This window comes from Motacilla alba, chromosome 6 (assembly GCF_015832195.1).
Source record: "Motacilla alba alba isolate MOTALB_02 chromosome 6, Motacilla_alba_V1.0_pri, whole genome shotgun sequence".
NCBI lineage: Eukaryota > Metazoa > Chordata > Aves > Passeriformes > Motacillidae > Motacilla > Motacilla alba.
Window position 1 is genome coordinate 35,664,280 of NC_052021.1, and position 17,637 is coordinate 35,681,916.

Here is a 17,637-nt window from a genome sequence, read left to right on the forward strand (position 1 = left end):
ATAACAGCACAACTTCAGTTTTTCATCACATGTGATCTGTGTGGGCACCAGGTAGTTGAGAGGTATTTCATCTGCAAGGATTTGTCCCTTGCCACTCCATGACGGGCCCACATGTGCAACTGGATGCACAGTTTGTGTGTGCAGAAAAAGGAAGGCACAGTCCTAGTGACCACCAGAATGGCACAGAAGCCAACACTGAGATATTTGTAACAAGGTATTGCTATCAAATATTTATACACTGGTTGTCTTCCTGACACAAAAGCATATACTACATTTTCTGGTCCAGCAGAAACAGAATTTAAGCACTACTATTCTCATACGTAAAGGAAATGTTTGTTTTGCTCCTTTGGTAAGGCCACATCTGTGCCCTTGGGCAGTATCTGTGTTTGCCCCAGCACACTGGCTTCTGGGCTGGTTTTATAGTTTTTGGTTTTTTCTCCTCCAACAGAGTTCACTGGCATTTCTCCTGAATGACATTGATCTTTTATTTAATCTGAAAATACCTATTTAGCATTTTCTGGTTATTAGTATTGCAAGATGGCATAAGAATCTGAAGTGGGATCCGCACTGAAATAAATTTGCACTGGAATTCCACAAACCTTTCTGATTCTTCATCAGTGTGATTCAAGGGACATGGCCTACATCTGTACTCAATCAAACAGGGCTGTGTTGGCCAATATAATCTAATTGTTTGACATTTTTATAGTAATTCATTGAGACTAAAGAGAGATGACTACATTAATATCTTGATGCAGCTAGATAATAGTTGAGCTAAAACTAGTGTGCCAAATTGCTGAAAGGCCCTTAAATTCTCTTACAGATTTTTAACTATTTGTGACATAGAAAAGGAAAGAGACTTCAATATAATGTAATAAAGAGAAAAATACTACAATCCATAATACTAAGTATTACAATAAAGAACATTATCATAAATTTTCTAGGAATCTTCACCAATCATTTAAAATTATATTTCTTAATAATTGAGATGAGAATTATTGTTAATGTTCATGACTGTTTTCTTGGATAATCATTTTCACTGAGGTCATAATTAAATAGAAATGTTGTAGCCATATAATATGTATAATATTCCTCTAGCTAGACTGTGAACAAATATGTCAAATATGTCTGCCCTGTGTATATCTGTGGGGACACTCGGGCTGGAATAGGGGTGGAGGAACATCATGGACATTCTAAACATATGTGAATGCTGAACTTGCTTAGGCTTAGACCTCATCTCATGGTCAAACCCTTCTCTCCTTTGCAAGTGCATTTGTTGGGGGAAGGAGTCTCCTCTGAGTAGGATTTCAGATCTGCAGGTAAGAGCAACCAGAAGCAGAATATTAGAAGTGTTTTGTTTTGGAGGTGTTGCTCTGAGCACAGTGAAGAAATTATTGGAAGAGAAAGCAGGAAACAAACAAACAAAAAAACCCCAAAAAACAAAAATAAACAAAAAAGAAACAAAACCAAACACAAACAAACAAACAAACAAGCAGGAATTAATATTTCATCCAAAATCAGAAACAGAGAGAAATGTGTTTCTCAAACTTGGTTTGATTGATAGTTGCATTTTTGCTTTCAGAGCCCTTGGCAATGAAGGTTCAGTGTGGGTAAGGGCAAGGTCTTATCACTCAAAAGTGAAAGAAACTCAGATATGTAGTAAATATATATTTGTAAATATATGATTTAGAAGCTAATCTGCATCAGACCTGTGATGGAATAATCTGGTTTATGGTGAACTTCTGGTAGAGCTGATCTTCAGTAACAATCTCTGCCCCTCTCCATGCCATTGCACTTTGAACAAGAACTCCTCCAGCAGTGCTCTGCAGTACATGTGGTTTTAGGAGAAACAAAATCTGTATGTTAAGACATTTGTATATTCAAAAAGCACTAAGGAGTCCCCAGACAAGCTGTGCTGTTTGTTGTCAAAGCACGAACATGAACATTTTGTAACGTGGACCAACACTACATTCAGTGTCTAAGCTTTCACCATAATACCTGCAAGTAGGTGATGAGGTGAGCTGATCTTATGACCTTTTAAAATGTATCCTTTCTCTAAATTTGAGGCTATTAAAAATAATTTGGACAATGCACTTTCAAGCCTCAGTATTTTATCTCTTACTGAAATGATTTTTGAGAGCTATTTTGGATATTTTCTCCCATGCCCAAATCCACTTGTTTGTTCAGGATTTTTTCTCAAGAATATACAACTTTAAGAACAGATTTGTCTGTCAGTTTTTCCATGAGAAAGAGCTGACACAACTATAAATGCAGAGTAGCTCTGGTGGGCCACAGCAGAAGACATGGAAACGAGGAGATGGTGATTTCAGACAGAGCCTGAGCAGAGTTTAAAGAGAGGCCTCAGCTCTACAGACCTGTTCATTAGCTTGAGTCGCCACTCCATACCCTGTGCACATGCCGTGATGTCAGGATACACTCACCTTAAAAATGCACCTGTACGGGCTCATTCCTAGTGAGAGAGAGCCATGGTGTGTCAACTGGAAAGTCCAGCACTGTACAGGCACAAGATGGGTCACTCTGTTCACTTGGACATACCATAAAGATGTCAGGAACAAGGCTGGAATACTTCATCCTGGATAGGGTCTGAGTAGCATGTCATGGCCTAAAAGGAGAAGATTAATTTCATGCTGAAACATGAGATGTCCAGCACCAGAAGGGTCCTAAGATTGCTGTTATCTGTTCCATAATTTCTGTTTTTCACTCAGTGAATCATTTAGCTAGGCTTCAGCATTGGTGCCTTTCTTACTGTTATCCCAAAGGAACCAACAGGACCTCATAACACAACAGTAACTCTTATGGCAACCATAATTTATATTAAAAACAAACAAACAAACAAAAACTATCTCCATTACAAACAAGTAGATTGATGAAGTATTGCTGACATTTTGAAGAAAAAATACAAAGCAATTATCCCCCTATGCCATGGAAGATTTGTTGGAAGGGCAGTATCTTTCTCCAGGTTACAGCATTAAAATGCAATGATCACAAAACAGAAAGTGCTGTAGTGTTACGTTGCTAGTTTTGCAAACAATAGACAATGCTACAATTTTTTATTTTTTTTTAAGAATGTGATTTCTAGGCACGCTCTTGGTGGCAAAATGAAAATTCAAGGACACAAGATACTGTTTATTATGTCCCAGTCAAGTGTAAGCAAGCTGACTTTGGCAGCGTTAACACCTTTTATTCATGAAATCTTAAGGTCTTAAAACCATCCATTGCCTAAATTACTTTTTGTATATAGTAAAATGTTCATGTCATGCTCTTACTACATACTGCAAAAATGTGTCCCTTTAATTACTGTGCACAACTTTGAACCCCTAGTTTTGTTTGTAGTTCTAAAAAAATTTTTATTGTGTTACATTGAAAGACTTAACAACCAGCTCCTGGGAGCCCTGTAATATTTTGCTCACAGGCTGATACTGTTCTGGTTGGCCCATCATGACAATGTGTCAAGATGTTCACATTTTTTAAATGTACTTTCTGACCAGTAAGTAAGGAAAGAAGGTATCCTCCTCCTCCTGAAAAGCATTACTGAAGACATTTTAAGATGAAAATACCCATTGATTATATTATTCCTTGTTTCTATCACAGATGGGTACATCTCATAGAGACAGCTTGCTGTTTTCTACTACTTTCTATACATTACATCATTTCCATGCATTTTTACATTGGTTTTTTTCTTTGCGATTACTTAATTTTTGTTGCTTTATTTTGTATTACAGAGCTATACTTTACATATCCTCACCTGTTCTGGAGATAAAATAATTCTGTTGCTTTTAATTAAACACTAGCACTTCTGCCAATTCTTCATGATTTAATATATGTAATACCATTAACTTGTGATTAACCTAGGCCAATATATCCTTGAAAGAGAAAATCTGAGTCTTAAATGCAAGAATTTTCACTTTCAAATCACATCTGGGTGTTTTAATGGACTAATGAGCACAAAAAGGTGCAGAGAATTAATAACTGAATACCATACTCTTCCTATTCACAGTATTGCCAAAATATTTTAAAAAGGCATATACATCTGTTCATTGTTCTGCTACAGATAACACAGGATTAGAGAATGGTAAAGAATGTGCCTGTCAGATTAAGGATCAACATTTGTGTTTAAGATTGAGCCCTGCAAAAGTTCAAGCCAAAATTACACTCTAAAAGGCAGTTACCTAATGAAATTTTCTGAGATGAATAGGACAACTGTACAGTCTTTTGCAGTAAGTTCTCACATATGCAGCTCATGATTTTATTTATAGACTAACTCCTCTCTTTGGATCTTACCATCCCAAAATGAAATCAGGGCAATGGGATCTGAACATCCTTCTAGTAGAAAACAGAAAAGTATCTGATGCTTCCTAACATCTCCTCCTCTTCTGCAAAGGACGCCTTGTAGAAAAGGTCCAAAGGGCTTTTGTAAGATGCAAAGCAAAGCACCTGGCTGTCCATGAGGTGAGTGCTGTGAGGGGCAGGAACAGGCGGCCAAGCAGTTCACTGGGCATGCCAAGGCCAGCGTGGCTCAGGGACACGGCCGTGCCTGTCCCTGCACCCCAGCAGGCAGCTACAGCTCGCCCCTCACCAGCAGGGGAGTCAGACAGAAACCAGTCTCTGCAACATACCAGGGCTCCAGGATATGCTTCGTGCTGGATGTCTGTGTTACCCTTTCCTGACCCTCCAGCATCTCCAGCTGCTGCAGGAATGGTTCTTGACTTCTAAGTCAGCAAAGTACTGCTTAGAGACTAGTTTTAACCACAGGTTTCTCAGGTAGTCCCACTCTTTTTCAAGGCAATATAGTTAATATAGTTTTTCAAACATTAACTTAACAGAAAGCAGAAAAAAAATCTGATAGAAACAAAATTTATTTATTCTGTGTAAAATAACACATTTCTATAGCTAAGGCCCATACAGGGTGGAGCTAGCGTAGCTTCTCTACACCATTAGGGAACAACATTTGTTCCAGCTAGCATGGCTCTAATGTCTTCTCTAGAAATAATGGTTTTCCATCCTAAAGCATTTAAATACAGTCAGTCTTTGCCTTTTCTCCTGAAATGCATTCAATTAAAGATGGATTTTATATAGGATTAAAATTCCAATGTGCCTTAGCACAAGCTTAGTTCTTAGCAACATTTCACACAATGATCCCAAACACTTTGTAAAACAGAAGTCTGTCTTTATTACACTCATAACCTCGTTTAGCTTTTCATGTGCAAGTGACATTCCACTAAAGCTAAATATATTGCTGCACTTCATTGTGTGAATTAAATATGAGATGGAATACAGACATGGAAAGCTGGCAATTTCCATTAGTTTTCACTGTTTACAGAAGCAGTATTTGTGCTATAGTCCTTGCTTCAGAAAGTGGAGGTGTAGTAACAAGTTAGTAATTTATTCTGGAATCAGCAGCCCAATTAAAGCAGTGAGGATGTGACTTAAGCAGAAACAGGCACTTGAGGAGTGGAGGGAGAGAACACACAGCGGTGTGGTGCCACTACCTGCTGCAGGTTGGCTGTGGATTGGGAGGAGAAATGCAGGGGAGGAAGGGACTCGCCTTACGGCTGGGTGTTTGCACCCACAGAGCCAAGCAGCTCCTTGCTCACACTGAGGAGCCTGGGACCGCAAAAGCTTGTGCCCACAGGACCACAAGGACGCCAGTGACAACATAGCTTTCTATTAGGTGATTGTAACAATGAAATACAGTGTAGCATTGCATTAATGACCCATCTCCCACTCTACATGGGACACATTTTGTTTTCTGAAGCTGTCAACAGAGCCAAAGATTGTCGGCTTCTGTGTTCATCTCCAGCTTTCCTCGTAGAAATGGTGCTGTGAACTGCCATGGGGGCCATCTCACCCCTTCTGTCCTGGGTCAGCACTGCTCTCTCTGAAGCCAGGTTCATGTTGGACTCTGCAGTTCCTATGGCACTGCAACTGAACAATTGAATCAGACACTGCCTGAACTAAAAAGGTGAAAAAACAGGAGATCAGTCAAAACACATAGGAAATGTAAAAACAATTCTATAAATCAATCTGAATATTAGCTAAATGTCTCGGAAATTCTCTCATTAATCAGTTGGGAATATAAAGAAATAACCCTATAAAATAGATTTGCCTATGCCACCACAAAGAAAACTCTAAACCTAAAAATTAACTGTGTTCTGAAAAGAGCCAATATTAATCTAGAAAATATTTTTTCTTTTCAGCTTCTAGGTAATCATATCTAATGGAGATGATTGGTCATTTCTCCAGACTCATGCTTCCATATACTAAATTCCTGGCTACTCAAAGATGGGTTTTCTCATCCACAAACAGGGTAAAGTGTAGCACACATCTACATGGTTTGGGAGATCAGGGTGCTGTCCACAGGATGTGACAGAAACAATAGCTCTCTCTGCAGGACTGGATAAATAAACTCAACATTTCTTATTCAATAATCACTTAACTGTTTTTCTTTACTTAATTTATGAGCTTAATGCCACCACTCTCAGTTGCTGCATTCATTGCAGAAATCTGCCCATGTTTATTATCATGCCTGTTACCACTGTGAGCACACAGCACTTTGGTTCATGCCATGCCAATTCTTTTTTTCTGCATCCAATCCTCTGTCCTCATTTCAGAGAAAAAAGCTCCCTGTTAAATGGGCATGTGCAATACTTCCCCCCTCTGCACGTAAACCACAAATGCCTCATTTCCCCAAGACAAATTCAAGCTTTGAAAATGTGCACCCCATCTCAAGATCAACTTAATGGTGTTGCATTCTTACAGAATTATTGAAATACATTAGGACAGTCTTGAGAACATAATTTTCACACAGGAAGCTAACTCATGTTCCCTAAGGATTTTCCTTTATAATATCTAAACCTAATAATTATTAACATTTATATTTCAATAATGCTCAGAGGTTTCCACTATCTTCCACCAGGCAGATTTTTTTTTTTTCACTCTAAATTCTGGATATTGTAATGCTTGTTAGCTAACACATAGGTAGTTAAAAATAATTCATTATAAAGCAAGACAAAATAGCAAAATATGAGTGTTAGAGACACTCTGAGAGCATACAGTACCTGTTTGTTCATAAAGACATAAATAATTGGATTATAAACAGTAGCTGTTTTGGAAAAGAAGGCTGGAATTGCTGCCAGACGAGGATCCAGCTCAATGGAGGGGTATGCAGTGACTAGGATAGAAAAGGTAGCATATGGCATCCAGCAGATTAGAAAGGCAATGATCATAAAAATAATCATTCTAGTCACTTGTCTTTCAGGTCTCCTGGTAGTTCCCAGCCTGCCTTGTGCATCTGACACCTTTTAAGAAAAGAGAAAAGATTCTAGAAAAAAAACAAATTGTCCAACCAGTGACTTTAGTGAGCTGCCCAGCTGCCACGCCAGGAGGAAAGACCTGCTCTTCCCAAGTGCAGCAGCACAGAGGGATGGCTGCTGAAGCTACTGCTGAGGGACATGAATTACCATATACCAGCATGAGTAAATTTTCCTTTGCTTAAGTATCTTTATATTTTATTGTCAAAGTGGAAAAGAAGGACATCATGGTGAGTCATAAGCAGATAGTGAGCTGAATTCAAGCACTTTCTATTCCATGTAGCTTTTGCAGACAGTTGGGCGTCAGCGAAAGTATTACATGGTAAAGATTTTACCAAATTAGGTTTTACCAAATAAATACATGGGTATTACAGACTGAGGCTGTGCAGCCTCCTCACTGAGGGGCAAATTCACACCAGGGGAGTATGTCTGGCTCAGTGGTGCTTTATGGCCTTCCCCAGAAAAGATTTATGATCTAATGATATCAGAATTAAAGTGAGATTGGGGCATTTAGTAGGAATGCTCTCCCTCTTTTCCTCAGCGATTATGCAAGAAACTTAAGCACAGAGGTTCATACAGAAATTAGCTGATGTCAAACAGTGTCTGTCAGGGAAACATCCCTGTTTGGCTTCTGATGACAGCCAAACAAGGCGCTGTTATGAAATGTTATTTTACACGAGAAATAATTAATAACTCTGTATGGCTCCAGAAAAACCTGATGCCAGGTCTTGCAATATTACATTCTAATAAAATAAGATTTGTTTGCATAACATGGCCTTTTAACTTCCTGCAGTAATGTTAGAACTCTATGGAGATATTGTCCCTAATACTTCTGAACTGCACTTGGATAATTCAATGTTTGTGCTTAAAGAGGTACAGATGCACCTCCTAGGAAGGGCAATGTCCTCACCTCTGTAGAAAGTTGCAATTCGCATCAGTTTTTATAAAATATAAACATAACACCAATAACAACAACAAAAACAACAACAATGAATTGTTACAATAACTGCCAAGTTATTAGGCATTAACAAAGGCTGTGTTTGGTACTGATAAGATAGTCTCTGCTAATATATGAGATTTCTACAGCATTTTTTAATGCATGCTGTCCCTACACAGAGAGCAGCCCAGCCTCCCTTCCAGCAGAATTGCAGTCCCCTGGAAAAGAAACACAATCTCCTGTATTGCACTCTCAAAGGTTTCATCTTTGTCTCATATCAGCCTGGTCTTTTTTTCACATATAGCTTTTCCTTTCTCTCTAAATACTGATAAAGAAAAACATACTGGTGCGTTATCTTACAAACAAAGGAATACTGCCATAATAATTAATTTACCTCTATTGTAAACTGCTAATTTGTTATTTTCCCAAAGATTAATTTCTTTCATCAACTTTGATGTTGAAGTCAAAGTTACAATTAGCATTGTAAAGCTGGGGTCACTGGCACTGAGGGACTGGCAGATTATTCCACCCAGGAACAAGCCTGCACTGCGACAAACGTGGGACAAAATGCATGAAGAGGGATGGCTGGGAACACCACGGCACCAGTTCTGGTGCTTGGATCTCTCTCTGTTCACTCTAGTCAGATTTTTGAAAATGAGCCTAGTTGTGAGATATAATCATATGGCAATTCAATATAGAGTTACAGAATGTGTTGCAGGTTCTGGCTTTTCAGAGCTTTGCAGTAAATAGAAATATCAATATTGTCCCAAAATCTTGTCCCCAAATCCTGGACCAAATAGGAATTTTCCTCTTCTATTGTCTTTTTTGTCACTTTTTGCAGCTTGTCCTTTGGATCAGGTCAACATAATCATTAAAGAAAATTTAAAAGCATTTCTCAAGTCTTTTAAATATTCCTGGACAATCTAATATTTTGTTTATTAAACAGCATTGCATTATTTGCAAAGGCTACATCTTATTTTGAGCATACAACTAAGTAGTAGGCAGCACTCTTAAAACTTACAACTGCAGTCATTTTAAGCCACATGCTAATTTGCCTGGTTTGAGTCTTATGAAATATCACTGAATTGAAGCATAATTGTGAATAAAGCAGTACTGGATCATTCTGCTTATTTATGAGGTAGACATTCTTTCACTTGTATGATGTTTGACTAATGAGATGCACTGATAAGTGATGTGAACTCCACACTTTAAAACATCACTTCTAACCATAGCATGAACTTCTGTGTGTAAGGGTAATTATATAACAAGGGATGTAACTGAGTGTGTTTGCTGCCTGCAAATCTGACCTGCTTATGTCTGATCTTTATAGAAAATCAAACACAGTAATTCCAAACTTTTGCATGCATACACATTTTAGAAGTTTACTTAAGCTTCTTCTTACCTTTTTTAACTTCTGCACCAATTTTCCATAGGACACCAAAATCACCAATAAGGGTACTATAAAACAGGTGGTGAAGAATGTAATAATGTATGTACGGTCAGCATAAGCTCCTGAGTACCTGCATAAAACACAAAATACCTTTATGCATTTTAGTAGTAGTTATGTATTATCATGTATTATGTATTACTACTACACGTTCTTATTATTTTCTTGGAACATTAATCTTTCTTTTCAAAGATGTCACTAGTATTTTTGTCAAATGTTTTTATTCAGCGTGCCCCTTTGCAGCTCTAGTCATATCCTCAGATGGAGCCCTGGACCATCTCCCTGCCCAGGGGCTAGGAGGGGATCCTACAACTATAGGTACAGTACGAAAGAACTGTGGGGCTGATTACACGGGGAGGGACATGTAGTTCAGCCTCCTGCTCCAAGCAGAGCCAGCTATGGGGTCAGACTAGCTGGCTCAGAGTACAGGCTTCTGAAAAAAATCTATCTCTTTGTCCTTTGACTCCTGACAAAAAGCACAAGGTCTAGGGTGATTATTTTCATTAGAGATGGAGGCTCCACCCTCTAGAAACTTTTGTTTTAGAAACTGATGACAGAGAATTTTGATCAGTTTCATTACAACTTTCTTTATAGCTGTTTTTTTTTTGAGATTTACATAATCTTTAACCCTTTCCTTACATTCCTGGCCCTGAGGCATCCTGAGCTGCAAGTTTCATTTTTTCACCATAGTCTGTGAGAGTGGCCTTACCAGTTAGGCTCACAAGTAGTTCCAATCCTACTGGGGGTGTAACTGCTCCAACCAGTTGTTGGTGGAATGGTCCAGATGAAGGAAAAACTCCACACAAAGACAATACCTAGAGCTGCATGCTTCCCCCTCAAGCGCGCATTTCTCAGCGGGCGGCAGATCACAACGTACCGCTCAAAAGCCAGCAGAGCAAGAGACCAGAGAGCTACAATGCCTGCAGCAAGAGAGAACAGTCAGCATCAAATGTGGGTAGATCACTGAACAGCAAACACCATCCCAAATTACAGAATCCCTGAACTGTTTGTTTTGAAAAGCATCTCTGGAGGTCGTCATTCCCCCCCAAGCACTGTCCATCTAGTAGGCTGTTCAGGACCAAGCCCAGCTGGGTTTTGAGTGTCCTTGGAGAGGAAGACTCCACAACCACTCTGGGCAACCAGTTACACTCTTTGACTACCCATAACATCAGACACCTTTTCTATCAACACAAGTTATGAAAGGATGAGCAATTTGTGTGCATTATTCTAATACTAATGAAGAGCATAAGAATTTCATGTTTGTCCAGTTTGCCAGTCTACTGTATAGTATGAGGGCTACAAAACCAAGCAGCTAATCAGGCCAGTTAAGTGATTAGGACTTGCACTTTTAGTTCTGCACTCAAAAGCTGCAAATTATGTGTAGCATCCAAATTAATTAACTAAAATCATCAAAACATTATCTTTGCAAAAATTATGTTACAGGTGTGTTCCTGCTTGTTCCTGCTCCTCAGAGCCCCTGGAGGACAGAGAACACAAGATATTCTGTGCCCTGAAATTTTCCACAGTTTATGGGCAGCCACTCACTCTTTTTCTCTCTATCTTATTTATCCGTATATGCACACACCTAAAAACAAATATTGAAAATGGCTATGCATAAGGACTTTTTTCCTGAAATTGTTTTACCATAAGCCCCACTACACTGCTATTCTATTGGAAGGTTTTTCTTATTCTGTGGAACATATTCAATGATCACTACACATGCAACAGGCCATGTATATGACAGGGATAGAGAGATATATTTTTCACTCTCCGCTACAGAATATATGTATCAGGGGAAAATACCAGTGAATTCCAAGGCATGCAAAGTTAGTGACTTAAGAAGCTACAGTAGAATATATTGAAGGAAGTTGAAGAAAAGAACATACAACTACAAACAAAATCAAGCTTACCAAAAAATGTGACAGCAAATCCTTCCAATACGCAAGCCCAGTATCCCATAAAAAAATAACCTTTTAGATTTGTTAAAAAGCTGATGGTACCACCAGTCAGTGAGACCAGGAAATCAGCCACAGACAAATTGACTATAATATAATTGACAGGTTGTCTCAGTTGCTTGAACTTAAAAGTTACCAGGATTACAGCCAGGTTCTCAGCAAGTGACAGGGAGGTCACCAACAACATTACTGCCGCCAGAAGCCTGAATTGCCAGGGCTGGATGGAGTCCAAGGGACGACGGAAGGGATCCCATCTGGCAGGAGCAGAGTAACTGGGCAGGAGCGACCCATTTTCAAATGCTCTGAATGCATCCATTACTTCGTTCAGTAGCAAAAATAATATCATATAATATTGGAGCTTCAAATCTGCAAATAATATTCAGGATTAAAAGATGTTTGCTCTCTCCAACAGAAGTGTGAACAAGCTCCCCCTCCTTCTGCTCTCCAATACTAACTGAGGAAAAAAAAGTTTCAGTTGGAGGAAAGTTTAGTGCTACAGAGTGAAAGTGGGAAGAGGGATTAGCAAGAATATCTTCTTAGAGCAGCTTCTGTCCCTCTCTCTCACTGCAGCTGTGCCTTTATCTGCAGTAGGTTTCCTCCTCCTGCAGCAGCCAGCAGTGCTGAAATACCCCTCAGATCAGCCCTACTCTGCTGGGAAAAAAAATCAGTGTTTGCTTGGAAGCCTCCCACACTTCCATCACTTTAAAAAGAAAGGCTGCCTGGTGAGAGGGAGTTGCCCGTGGTGAGCCAGAGAGCTTACAGGAATTTGGGAAAAGTGACTGTAAATGCTGAAATCAAAATAATGTCAAGTTTGACATTGCACTGATGCTTTTCATTGGGTGGTTCCCAAAGAATTCTCCATGGATGAACTTTTCTCTAAGACCTTCAGAAACCAACAGATAAGGTCACACATGGAACCAACAGGGAGCAAAACCAGACCTAGGGATTCCTTTCCTCTAGCTGCACAAGATAAGATCCCACTGTCCCTTTGCAAAGCAGTTATTGTTTTCTTAATCAACCTGATGATCTCAGATAATCAATAAATGAAAATAAATGTCCTAAATATTTCACTTGCTCAGAGGCCTTTATAATGACTGATGTAAAGACAACCTACATCTGGCTGTAGTGATATGTGCAATACACATGGGGTCTCATTATATACATGTCATATTTAGTGAAGTTCTGCTGCTAATTTCTGCCCCAAATGCATTACTTTTAGCTCAGCTTCTCAGTAGTCTTGTTTTCTTAGATCAGCTGATGATTGAAAAATATTTTGAAAGCCTACTAAATATAATTACAATGTTAAAAACTGAAATTCAGCATCAACAGAAACAAAAGCAGCTAAGTTTTTTGCTTCATACCAACAACTGAATCTATCTTTACCCAAAACAATTCCTGTAGCCCAGGTAGGTAGCTGGTGAAAAGACTTGGCTGCACATTGCTGATAGGAAGAACTGTATGTGCTGTATCATTTTGCTGGCAGAATTTGTCAGTTTGTTGCTTAACATGTCATCCAACCTCTGATTAAATTGATGGAATTTAACAGAATAGTAAGAACTGAGGCATTACTGAAAGTTAATTGCAAATATGGATTTTAAGAGCTGACCCTTACTTGATCCTACATGACTTAATATGTTCTTCTGCTCTAAATAGTAATTTTGGATATTATTAACAGTATTCAAGACCCTACATAAAACATTCCTATCTCCTTCTGCTCACTTTGAAAAAACCAGTCTGAAATTTGAAAAATTACAGCGGCTTTTTTATTTCTCCTGTCCTATCAGTAAATAATAATTATCAGTCTCTTTGCAGATGGTTTCCCCAAGTAGGGCTGATCCGAACATAAGTTCCATTTCTGCAAACTGAATACACTTGCAGGTGCTTTAATGAACATCAAAATATTTCCAGAGTGCTTCCTTTTGAGATGCACCAAAAGTTATCATCCACATATCAGGTTTCCTCCAGTGTCGATGGAGCTCGTAATTGCCTGTGATTGGATTTTTCTGATAGCATAACATCTTTTATATACTTTCTTGCCCGTCTGAATTAAGTTTTACCAAATAAATTTTATTTTTGTATTTGTACTGAAATAGAACATTTATTGCTGAGAATTTATGGGAAGAAAGTAAAATGTTCTGAGATAGTACTTTAAGAGAGTTTTAGGTCCTGTATAACCCAAGCCATATCTGACTTCATCATATACAAAGCTCCATGACAAAAGAACAATCACTTCTCAGTTCAGTGACTCTCTTATTCCTAGCTCAAATGTCACAGATATATGTCCCTGTACACTTCAGATTGTTCAGGGTTAATTTTTTAAACAAGAGTATCTATTGCAGCCCTAAATAAAAAGTTTACATATCTTGCAGCCCATTAAATGAAGGCTTATACTGATGCAAATGCCATTAAATTCTATCACCAAAAGTGAGTCCCATTAAATCAGGGCAAAGAGGGGAGAAGTGGCAAGGATACACAGAAGGACCAGTGCCAGCCCCTTCTCCTCGTTCTGGGGCAATGCTGCCTTTGCAACACTCCCTTCTGGCCCAGCAGAAGGATTCAGCCTGGGGAGGGACTGCCAGAGCTTCACACAGCTGGGCACCAGCCTGAGAGCCAGGGACTGTGAAACTTCAAGGGGAAGTTTGCTAAGCAGTCCTTCAGATTCAAAACAGCACAAATTGCTCAGGCTGCTTCAGAGCATAGGCAGATATCTTGCAGATAAACTCAGGCTGCCTGAGACATCCTGTGTGTGGAATCCCACAACACCTCTGTTACTCAGTGCTTTGGAGAGAAAAGCAAAGGAAGGGTGTTGAGAGAGGAGATGAGGCTCTCTCAGGCAAGGATGCAGGGTGGGCTGACTATGAATTGCCATAGTGAAAGGCAGTGCACAAAGATAGCTTCCTGATCCTGTTGACTTCTCTACCAGAAGTATTACACCCCAGTACATAGTTTTCCTGTATAATCATTGGGAAATGCAAAAAGCACAGGCTCAGAAGAAGAGTCAGAACACTCAGGGTAACACTGAGATCCAGCACAAAGTAAGCTTCTTCATGCATGGAAAAAAATTCACCACTTATGCAACGTGATAAACGACTAGCAAGCAGCTCTCACAGCTCTGATCTGGCATTCACTGTCATGGGACTCTGGCTAGAAGCTGGCCAGGGTGGACAGGTGGGCTTGCAACCCTTGATAAGAGGAACCTTTGATAGCACAGGGCCCTCCCCTCCATTCTGCTGGGTGTGCATACACCGAGTAAGACATTTCTGCATTAACTGCACCAACAGGCAAGCACTAAGCACATCTCCCTCTGCCTGACTATTCTGGGGACAATTTAAGATACATGAACTTCAAGAGAAATATTGTCTGTACAGAAACAAGAGGGTTTAATCTTCAAAATGCATGATGTTTTCTGCCTTCTTCACATTTACAGATGTCTAATTTGCCATTCTAATTATCTTTCCTATTGAAGTAGACATCTTCTCAATGTTTGTTTTTGGAAAGAAACAACTATAATATCTTTTCACAATCTTTTCTCCCTTTGAGAAGGTTATTTTGAACCATTCTTTCCATGAGGTCTTATAAGTACTGCTTCTTAGTCTTTTGACCCTGACTCAGTGACAGATCTTGTTAGTAGTTTTGTTCCTCCTTCCAAATGTGAGTTCATACAGAGTATTTCTATATCATCAGCAAATAAAAAGTCCTTACATTCTGCATAAGTGGTTACAAGATACTTCTAATTTTTGCAATTCAGATTATCTGAGCTAAGATGAATGTAAAACCATTCAGAATTATTTTAATCAGTATAAAAAAATCCTATATTTCAATACCAAAACAAGGGGCAGTGGGGAAGAATGACCTCAGAAAACCTGAATACATAGTGTGGAATAAAGTGAAGCAACAGCACAAAAGAAAGGATTACTGTCATAATTCATTTGGCAAATTGGATGTCAAATGAGCAAAAATTAATGCCAGAAAGGATAAAAAGAGGTATTGGTCATTTGGCAAGTGAGAGGATAGAAAGTGCACATTAGAATGTGTGAAAGTAAAGTTAAGCCTCGTGATTTCACATACAGAGTGTACATATGGAAAAAAGTTACATTCCATGCTGACAGAATATCACTGGAAAGTGTTTGCTAATATCACATATTAAAAAAAAAATCTGCTAGAAATAAAACTGCCTAAACATCTGCTTCATTCATAAACACTTGCTGTGAAACACAGCACATATACTCTCCACAGTAATTCAGTCTCTCACTAGAGCAAAAACTAACTTCCTGGTCAGATTTCAGGAATACATTTCAAACATATTTGATATTGATGACCTTAATGTAACAAAATAATGTATTAGACTGATCATATTTCAAGGAAGGAAAATCTCAGTGCTTCAAGATACTTAAGTATCTATAAAGAAAGTTAAGACATACAAACCAACAGGACTAGTTACAGAGGATGTCCTTGTCTTTTTCTGTTTTGTTGGAATTGCTTTATTGGAAGAGCTAAGATCTTTTAAATAACTATTTATCTGTTCCTATCCCCAATACAGGGTTCATACCATGCCTTTTAAAGGTAGGGTTGTCTTTAAATGAAGCTTTTAAAATCCTTTTTTTTAGTTTCATTTTTCTTTAATATGAGATCATTTCTCAGTGAATTATTCCAGTGTATTTTTAAACTACATTATCTAACACAACTTTCTGTTTTCTACTATGTGTTCTAAAAAATCCTGTTATGCAAAGCACAGTTGAGCTCATTCACTTCTGTCCTCAACTGCAAAAGAAACAGTATCATTGCCTTGTTAATCCAATTAGCATACACAAATTAAAAGTATTATTTATGTCAGTCAAATTGGTCATTGTAGAATGTATTATCTATACAACTATTCCTGAATGTACTCCTGGATTGCTGAAATGCCCAAACTGAAAAAGTACAGTTTTGAGGCATTTTTCTGGTGGAAACACACTTGGTTATTATTCTAACAAAATTATAAATACCATCTCGTTTCCGACATGAAGGTTTCACTGTGTTTCATGTTGTATAAAGAGAAAAAAAAGGCTCCAGGACGTGACTTCAAGTGAATATACACTGGGAGAGTTCAGCCTCTTCCTTGTAAGAAGGGAGGAGTGACCAGTGAAAAGGCTGTGACCTCTGGAAGCACATCATCCTGCAGAGAAGCTCCTGACCTGCACAGGGGCCTTCTGACTTGAACTATGCTTGGAGACCCTCTTCCTGCACTAGCAGGGAAAATAACAAGATGGTGAAATCAAATTACTAGAGACCAGACAGAAAAACAGTAAGGAGTAAAGAAAAGAGAGAGATGGCAGTTTGGAAAGTGCTGAGAGAGAACGTAAACTTGGCAAGACAGAGAAAACGAGCCACATCACAAGTGCCCATGTAGGGAGTTTTTACTGTCCCTATTTCTCACTTTTTTATATTCTCCAAAAAACTTGGTCTAGTGGAAGGTGTCCCTGCCCATGGCACCCCCTGCCATTAGAACTGGATGATCTTTAAGATCCCTTCCAACCCAAACCAGTCAGTGACTCTGTGGTTCTAGCCAAGTAGAATAAGCAGTGTAAGCACATGGACGCAGCAAAACCATTGTGAGCTTTTACTTCAGCTCTGCACTTTTCTGCACACAGACAAGAGGCAGCAAATGTAAACAGCCAGAACTGCAGCCCAGGAGCACAGTTCAGGGCAGAATGCAGTGGTGCTTGGACTTGCAGTCCAAATTAGCATTTGGACTCCCTGACCTTGGAGGTCTTTTCCAACCTAAATGATTCCATGATTTTATACAGCAATCACTGCCACACTGCACTGTATTTAAAATTACCATCATTCTGCAAGGGGTACAAGGAAAAAATGTTAGTGACATGAGAACAGGATGGCCTTCTTTCCAAGATACCTGCCTTCAACAACACATCTTTTTTTTTTATTAATGATATTGATTTATCTCAGTGGTATGCTTGTTCTAGAAGTTGA

The 17,637-nt window shown here is 38.9% G+C and overlaps 1 protein-coding gene across 2 annotated transcripts; it reads right to left on the bottom strand.

Annotated features, from left to right (window-relative positions):
• Window positions 1-4,856: 4,856 nt before the first annotated feature.
• LOC119702879 (vertebrate ancient opsin-like) lies at window positions 4,857-12,403 on the bottom strand. 2 transcript variants are annotated; one of them, XM_038141541.1, is made up of 5 exons: window positions 11,623-12,403; window positions 10,422-10,632; window positions 9,668-9,723; window positions 7,077-7,189; window positions 4,857-5,972 (listed from the first exon to the last, which is right to left on the bottom strand). In XM_038141541.1, exons 1-5 carry the CDS (start codon window positions 12,011-12,013, stop codon window positions 5,745-5,747), a joined length of 999 nt encoding a protein of 332 aa, XP_037997469.1. In that variant the 5' UTR covers window positions 12,014-12,403; the 3' UTR covers window positions 4,857-5,744. The 2 variants fall into 2 exon arrangements, with proteins under 2 accessions (XP_037997469.1, XP_037997468.1); XM_038141540.1 differs by having other exon boundaries at window positions 7,077-7,316; window positions 9,668-9,785.
• Window positions 12,404-17,637: the final 5,234 nt, after the last annotated feature.